The sequence below is a fragment of the Arachis hypogaea genome, chromosome 16 (genome assembly GCF_003086295.3).
Source record: "Arachis hypogaea cultivar Tifrunner chromosome 16, arahy.Tifrunner.gnm2.J5K5, whole genome shotgun sequence".
NCBI lineage: Eukaryota > Viridiplantae > Streptophyta > Magnoliopsida > Fabales > Fabaceae > Arachis > Arachis hypogaea.
Window position 1 is genome coordinate 135,754,130 of NC_092051.1, and position 8,281 is coordinate 135,762,410.

Consider the following 8,281-nt stretch of genomic DNA (forward strand, 5'->3'; position numbering starts at 1 on the left):
ATAGATTTTTACTAATTTCACATATACCACTGTTAAAACTTGAGTTTTGTAAATAATTATATTTCAATAAAATATAAAAAAGTCAAATATAGACCAATTTTTTAAATAAATACCAAAAATATTTTGATATAGAATAAACTGACTACTTGAAATTTTATTTATATTTGACTATTGATTTTCATTAAATCCTAAAAGCTAAGTAAAATAAAATGTCTCATTTAAACATAAATTAAAAATAATAATAACTTATTCTATGTATACGTATCATTTATAACTATGAATAAGATTACCTATATATAAAAATTATATAATATAAAATAATTAATGTAATTATAATTAGGTAAATTCTTTTAATAAATGTAGTTATTATAAAAAATTAAAATTAATTTTAAAGGAAGATAAATAATACTTTTTTAAATCAAATTCTAATAAAGAATATCAATTTCGTTTAAGATTGAAAATTGATTATTCTAACGAATATTTAATATAAAATTTTAAATTAATTATTAAATATTAAAAATTGAATAAAAAATTATTATAGAATCAAATTTAATAATTTAATAAAAACAAATAAATATTACTATTATATATTTTTTAAAAAAATTTTAAATTGTAGTAGAGGCACTTGCCCCACAACTACATACCTAGAACCGCCCCTGTTCATAAATATAATATACCTAAAGCAACTAAGCATGAATTCTGAACAAAATTATTATTATTATTATTATTATTATTATTATTATTATTATTATTATTATTATTATTATTATTATTATTATTATTATGTGTCCTTTTCAAAATATGACTCCTACATGACCATTCTCGAAGATTTTACTGGAATTACCTATTAGACCAGAAACTATCAAACCAAAGAATCAAAATTTACCCACTATTTCAACCGTGCTACATGTATTTATGGATATTTTGAACAAATATACATCTTTGTGTGTTTTTTATCAGTTCTATATTTCTTTATTTATATTATTTGAGTTATTTATATACTTCGAAAGTTGGTTTTAAGAAAAAAAAAAAAAAAACATCCTAAAGTTGTTACACATATATTAGAAACCCCCTTCTTACGTGTATATATATACTAACATTTTCTAAAGTAATATTTATCTTCTGTTGTTCACAAGTATGAGCAACTTGATAAGCTCCTTTAATTAATTTGTTTTAAAAAAAGAAATTATAACCATGCACGATTCAACTTCCCTTTTATGCACATTTATCCATTTTAATATTAGTTTTTTAGGTCTGTATTTTATATGTTTAACATCAACTAGTGTCCAATGTGCATCTTATAATTTCTTCCCCAAAATTAAATTACACTGTCATATATATAATGGTTTTATTTTCAAAATCCACTTAGTTTAAGAGGTAAATAAAGCGCAATCCAAATAAAAACCTATTCTAAAGCAACTCTTTGCTATAATGAAAATTTTATTTATATTATAACTTTCAATAAAAGGAAGGGACACAAACTAGCTAAACGAGGAATATATATATATATATATATATAAGGAATGCTAGGGCCAGCAACTTTTGTGATTTGTAGCCATCAAATAGCCATCAATAATGGTTTTAATGGTGTAAGATTAGTGTGAGATTTCATCCAATGGCTCACTTTTCTTTGCTGGTTACATACTGGCCAGAATTTAACAAAGTTGCTGGCCTCTAGACTTTTCCATATATATCTATATATATGATTTGCAATCCAAATAAAAGCTAAGGGAAGAGCGGCATATGGCTAGGAATTGCATGATAGCAATGTTAACTATTGGAGTGACGATTATTTGTGTTGCCATTGTTGAGTTCCATTACAGTATCCCTAAACAGTCTTATAATATTACATCAACAAAGCAGGAACAATGTATTCAAAACTGCAAAAGCTTTTATCGTGACCCAGCAAATTTGTCATTTTGCATTGAAAGATGTAGAGCCTGGTTCCCACGCGAATAAGTATCTAAGGCTATCTTTGGCGTGGACGTGTCTTGTAATATTGCATCTTTGGGAAATTCTAATACGTCGCTGGCCTCACTTGTTTATGTTGTTGTTAGTGTTGTTCTTTAGCCTATTGTTACTTATATGACTTTGTATCCGTGTCTTCTCACTTCCTATTTGTGAATCTTTTTAAGTTTATATTATTTTATATGAACCTTATTTGGGATAATTAATTCTCTATTATTTTATGAAAGCCGAAAAAATCACCGGGTTTTAAGCAAGCACAATCACAATGAAAATAACAATATATATAGATAATTTTTTTCGTTCAGATCGATTGTCTCTTAGGGTACCTGAACATAAATACCATAGTTATTACTCATCTCCAAATTCTGGATTTCATTATCATATCTCAATTCTTTCCCGTTGCGGTGTATTTTACGTGTCTTGTGCACTTTCAAGTCACCAAACTTGTTGGCTTTGGTTTTAAATTCAAATTCGGAACTAGATTAATTTTCTATCATCTTTCTCTAATGATCTTTTATTATTTTACGTAACACCTATCAATTATTTAAAATTAGCGTTTTCACAAAAACATGCCTATTTGTAATTTATTAAAAATTCCGGGATCAAAATATCCATGATTATTATTTTTATTCTAGCTAGTCGTATGAATTGCAATTAGTCACTGACTTAGATATAAATATCTAAGAATTTTAGATATTCTTTCTTAAACTTTCTTAAACTAAGAAATGATCACTACTGGATCACATTATTAGTTGAATACAGTGTTTTGTGTGATTCACTACAACTTTTAAGTTCTAGGATGTTTATATGATTGTAAGAACATTTACCATTAGCTTGTGTTTGTTAGAAATTTGACTTAAGAGATACAAATAAAATTCCAAATTACAAACAACTAATTTACTATATGAAAAGATATTCTAATACGAAGAACGAATATAAAGGAGAAAAAAAAAATATATATATATATATATATATATATATATATGAGAGACACATAAGAACACTAAAAATCTTTTTTGTATGACTATCACTTGATTTTTCAAACTAGACGACACATGTTTTCTTGATATATAATGTTTTTCCTTTTGCAATATGTTTTGTATTGTGTGCAATGGAAAGAGAATCCATTTCAAATGGCTAACTTGTTGGACACACTTGTCAATTTTAGAGTCAAAATATTTTGTACATACAACAACACAGTACTTTTATACTAGAATCATGATCTGGTCTCTTTAAACTCAAGGCATTACCCTTTTCAGGTTTTAGATGGACTTATTTACTTTCACTACTAGAAAACTAGTTATTACAGACGGATATTTCTGATGGATTTTATCCCACGGAAATACAGATGGAATTTCAGAAGGATTTTTTTGTCGAAAAACAAAAAAAATGAATTAACATAAATTACAGACGAAAAACAGAATCCGTCGATAATTTTGTCGGTAAAATTAATTTTTTCGTGGAAAATGATTACAGACGGAAAATTCGTCTGTAATTAAATAGACAAAACACTACATTTTATTAAATTATTACAGATGAAAAATCCGTCTGTAATTTAAAATATTCCGTCGGAAATATTAAAATAAAGATTTGACCAAACGAGCTCTTCCTCATTTCCCGTGTCTCTTCCCCGCACCTCCACGCCCATCCCCTCCAAATGCTCTATCGGTAGCGCGTCTCAGCCTTGCACCGCCGTCTTACCTTGCGCCGCCGTCGCACCGAACCTCCATTGCACTGAACTTCCATCGCCGCGAAACTCCGTCACACCCTTTCCCGGCTCTTCTCTGTGTGTTGCTGGTTCCCTTTCGAACCTTAATATGCATTTCTCCGCTACCGTCTTCGTCGCCTCCGTCGCCTCCGTTCTCATCCTCTTCACCTTCTCCTGCGTTCACTCTTTCTACCTTCCCGGTGTCGCCCCTCGAGATTTTCAAACCGTACGTCTTCCATTTTTCTATCTCTTTCTGAGATCCGCGTTCTCCTTTCTCTTATTCGAATTTATGCGCTACTTGTTTCATTAATTTCTTGATCAAATCTATTCTCACAGAAATCACAAATGCATTTCTCGCTCGTGTGTTGCTTAGTTGATGTGTTTTTCTCTTCGATCTCGCCTCAGCCGTGCAGGTAACCCTAATCAGAAGGAGGTGCTGTGAGTTTTTTGTTATATTTTGTTGATGTATTTTGTTGTTGCTATGAGGTTTTTTTTCAATTTTCATACAGTATAGATAACATTGTAGTAAAGAGTACTACTACTTTGGGTTTTATATATATAATAATACTTTTTCTGTCATTGAAACATGAAATAGTAGCAGCAGGAGATAACAATTACAATGATCCATACTTTTGTTTGAATTTTAAAGAAATTTGATGGTGCATCCAGTAGCTGGGATTGATAAACCCTAGGATTGTGATTTAATTGGAGGTCAGTTTTTTCTTCTTCAAGCTCTTAATGATTTACAATCATAGTTATTATTTGTTTATTTATTTATTGTTTGATTATTTCTGGATTTTTTTTAGAATTTTAAGATTTAGTAATTAATTCTTTTACTTATTGTTCATTGTGGGTATGGGTGCAGTGGAGACGAGATGTTGCTTTCGCGGGATATGAGGTCGTAATGCAAATGGATGTTTCTGCTGAAAAGATGATATTTGGTGTGGCTGGGATTGATCCTGGAAGAAGAGCAGAGCTAATCAAGGTTGGATGAATCTTTTTTATGTCACTTAAGCCTAACCTAACACTTTCACATGCTCTTAATTTATGTTTGAACATGCTTTTCATGAATATTTTTGTTGATGGTAGATGAGTTCATTGATAATAAGGTACTTGTATCTTTAACATACAGAATGAGTTATTTTTCTATGAAGACTTTGAAAATATAGATCAATTTGATGCATTGAGTTAAGATTTTTTATGTCAACCTTGGTGTTAAGGACATTTTCTTTTCTGGCATGCTAGTTATAAACTGATAATTAATAATAAATAAAATATTCCTTGAATGCTTTTCTTTTCTTTTCTGCAGATGCTACTGGATACACAAGCTGTTAAGACAATCCTTCTTAAAATTCCTTCCCTTGGTAGACAGGTGATCTAACTTCTGCAAATACTTTTTAGTCATCTTTCCTTCCCTTGGAGCTTAAATCTAGGGAATTTGACCTCCACATTTCAAGAGTTGGTGAATTTACTATGCTGCTATTCCTTTTACCAGTAGCATTTAATTTTCTTTTCAGCTATAGTTTTTATATAGAAGATATTGATAATGAAATTTTCAAGTGAAAATTTTCACCAATTTTCATCCTTAAACATCATTAGAATGTTGCATCAATATTGATCTTCAGCCAGTCGTTTGGTGGCACTCTCCATCTCACTGGTAAGCTATTTTTCCTTTTAGGTTCTATTAACTGGTGGTTCTTTTTCTCATATATGTTGTTATAGTCAGATTCTAATTGTCAGTTAGTGGACTTAGTAAGTCAGTAAGTATAGAAACTTCAGTTATAGTATGGGTGCTTCCAATCTCCAGCTCAAGCTTATCAGTTATTACTTCACTTGAGTTCTTATTACTTCTCAGATTGGGAGACAAAAGGAGAAAAATTGAAGAAGATGGGGTTGGGAGTTCCTGCTCTTCCATTTACCTTTGTGGCTCACCTTCTAGCGGTGGCTGCTATTGTCATGGTCTTGCTTTGGAACATACATTTCAGAGGTGGCTTAGCTTGGGAAGCTACCAACAAAAATCTCATATTTAATGTATGTTTCTTGTTTCATCTTGCTCTTTACTCTCTATTTGCTATTATTTTTGGGACTATGATGCATTGATATATGGCTCTTCTTGATTCTTACTCTGTTTCATTTGGTCCTCTGTTGAATGAACCTTAACTGAATTTGGCATTTGCCTTGTATATTTGAACCTTAAAAGCAAGACACACTAAACATAATTCGAGCGTTTTCCCCCCAGGCCAAGTAATATATCTTGCTTTTAGTTTGAGTTCTATGGTTTCAGTGATTGATTGATTACCTTAAAGTTATTAGAGACTAATATTGTATATTTTGTGGACAGTTTACAGTTTACACTTTACATATCTACCACCATATTGGTTTCTCAGTTTCTTGCTTAGTATTTCATACTAGTATTTACTTCAATCTTGTAAAGTTTCACATATTTTTTTTTGTTTACTTTAACAATATTTTAAAAAGGCTCTTTAAGTTTTATTTTTTTCTTTCCATCTTTTCTATTTATTATCGGGCCCCAACCCTCATAAACAAGGGGTCCCAACAATTCATTGCTTGCAGGCTCCACATGCTTATCCTTCGATTCTTCGGTGTGAATTCCATATACTAATACATTCATGTGGTTTCAAATCAAATAATAAATGAGGCAAAGGGTACTCCTTAGTCCTTAAAGGCTTAAACTACTTTATTTAGATGCTTTTGTTATTTTTTTCTCCTACTATTACGTTACGCTGATGAATTAGTAACTAAACTGATTTGGGACTAGGTTTAGTTTTTAATACGAAATATAATATTACAAAAGTTGAAGTTACTAATCTATATTAAGCCCTTATGTATGTTATATTAGTGACTATTATTATATATAAATGTCAATATATAACTGAATTTTCTATACTTACTGATAAGTTTCTATACTTGCGGTTTTTCTCTTTTAGTTAGTGGAGTTCCACCCGATGCATTCTGTGAAACTGGTCAGCTGTGGGGCAGGTTTAATCTTAATCCCAGGATAAATATTTTGCCATAAATTTACTAGTTGAACTTTTTGTTGTTGTTGAAGTTATGTGGCAATTTTAACAACCATTCCCCATGATTATGTTATTTTTGTTCCTCTTCTCTTTCCATAACTCTTTAACCACCTATGACAATATCCTAATTGATTCTTTTTATAAACCTTTTTAAGAAAATTTTCCCATCTTCTCCACCGTTATTGTAATAATTGTTAACATGTCATAGTACATTGTAAGGCCTCCTTTCTCATTTGGATCTCTGATTTCTTATTTTTTAAAATTTTCATATTTTAATGAGAAGTCCTTTGTATGATTGGAATGCCATGGAGAAAGAAGGATACTCGTGGTGGATATGCCGCATACGCCGTGCACAGAATTTATATGATGAATTTAGGATCGATCACTTATAAACCTTGTTCGCCTAGATTTTCACATTTTAAACTTTGGAGCTATTGAAATAAACTGGGAATCTCAACCAGTAACTCTGAAGTTGAAAATCAGGGACAAGAATGGCCATCCTGTTTCAGGCGTCAACACTTCATTAAGAGAACTACAAGCATCAAATTCAGAGACTTGTTCCACAGAGAAAACTGCTAGATGTAACTGCACTCCTGAATCTAGTCTTCCATGGATTGTCAGATATCGCCTTGCTATTCTATTTTTTGTCTCCTTAGCTTGTGAGTTGTCTTAACTTCTATTTGCTTTAACTATCTGCAAATCCAACTTGGATTATCTGCATTTATTCATTGTGTAATGAATTTCTGGTTTTACAAACATCAGGGTTTTGAGTTTATTATGTTTTTCCTTTTTTTTCGTTGCAGTATTGCTTCTTGTATTGGTACTGATTCTTTATGCTGTTATCAAATTTGCCCGACAAGGAATCTGCAGCAAAAGGAAGCCCGATTGATCGACACCAGGGAACTGCATATGCTTAGTCCAATGCAAACAAATCAAAGAAGAAGAAGTAAATGAACAAATACTTTCAAGTTTCAGCCACACAAGAGTCTACCATGGAGTGAAGAATCATGTAACTCAGATTAGATTGGAGAGTTTAAACTTTAAAGAGAGCATGAGGAAATAGTTTTAAAATTTAGGCTGAAAGTCCTGCCCTTCTCTATTGTAGTTTAAAAGAAATTTTGGGGTATCTTTTTATTGAGAAAGTGAGATATTGGATAATGATGTTGAAAAATAACATCCAATTCTATAGATATCATGTAATGAATATTATGTTTATCTATGTGATTTTTGGCTTTCTTTTTTTCAATTTACAGTGTGTTTTATGGAGTAAATTTAGAAAACAAATCTAAAATATTTATTTTGTAATTAGAAAAATAAAAAAAATTCTATTTTACCTTACTGACGGATTTACAGACGAATTTTCCGTCTGTAATCAGAGTGTGAGATGATTTTCCAAAGTTCAAATTACAGACGGAAAATCTGTCGAAAAATCCGTCTGTAATTACAGACGAAAAATCCGTTTGAAAATTCGTCTGTAATTACAGACGGAAAATCCGTCGAAAATTTCGTCGCCTTCGGGAAATGGATGGAGAATTTACAGAGGAAAAATCTGTCGGTAACTAGTAAA

The 8,281-nt window shown here is 30.9% G+C and overlaps 1 protein-coding gene across 4 annotated transcripts; it reads left to right on the plus strand.

The window, feature by feature from the left end:
- Nucleotides 1–3,546: 3,546 nt before the first annotated feature.
- On the plus strand, nucleotides 3,547–7,905 carry LOC112755150 (uncharacterized). Of its 4 annotated transcripts, none has more exons than XM_072221274.1 (10): nucleotides 3,547–3,902; nucleotides 4,013–4,089; nucleotides 4,272–4,387; nucleotides 4,542–4,661; nucleotides 4,986–5,048; nucleotides 5,276–5,333; nucleotides 5,532–5,707; nucleotides 6,625–6,676; nucleotides 6,998–7,373; nucleotides 7,575–7,905. In XM_072221274.1, the coding sequence occupies exons 4-9, from the start codon at nucleotides 4,581–4,583 to the stop codon at nucleotides 7,150–7,152; spliced, it is 585 nt and encodes a 194-aa protein (XP_072077375.1). In that variant the 5' UTR covers nucleotides 3,547–3,902; nucleotides 4,013–4,089; nucleotides 4,272–4,387; nucleotides 4,542–4,580; the 3' UTR covers nucleotides 7,153–7,373; nucleotides 7,575–7,905. The 4 variants fall into 4 exon arrangements, with proteins under 4 accessions (XP_072077375.1, XP_072077374.1, XP_025658852.1 ...); XM_072221273.1 differs by having other exon boundaries at nucleotides 4,326–4,387; nucleotides 7,518–7,905; XM_025803067.2 differs by having other exon boundaries at nucleotides 7,518–7,904.
- The last annotated feature ends 376 nt before the right edge of the window (nucleotides 7,906–8,281 follow it).

Coding starts and splice junctions, on each gene's coding strand:
- LOC112755150 (XM_072221274.1), top strand. CDS start 4,581: ATGCAAATGGATGTTTCTGCTGAAAAGATGATATTTGGTGTGGCTGGG. Junction 4,662..4,985: donor GAAGAGCAGAGCTAATCAAG/GTTGGATGAATC, acceptor TCTTTTCTGCAG/ATGCTACTGGATACACAAGC. Junction 6,677..6,997: donor ACTGGTCAGCTGTGGGGCAG/GTTTAATCTTAA, acceptor TTTAATGAGAAG/TCCTTTGTATGATTGGAATG.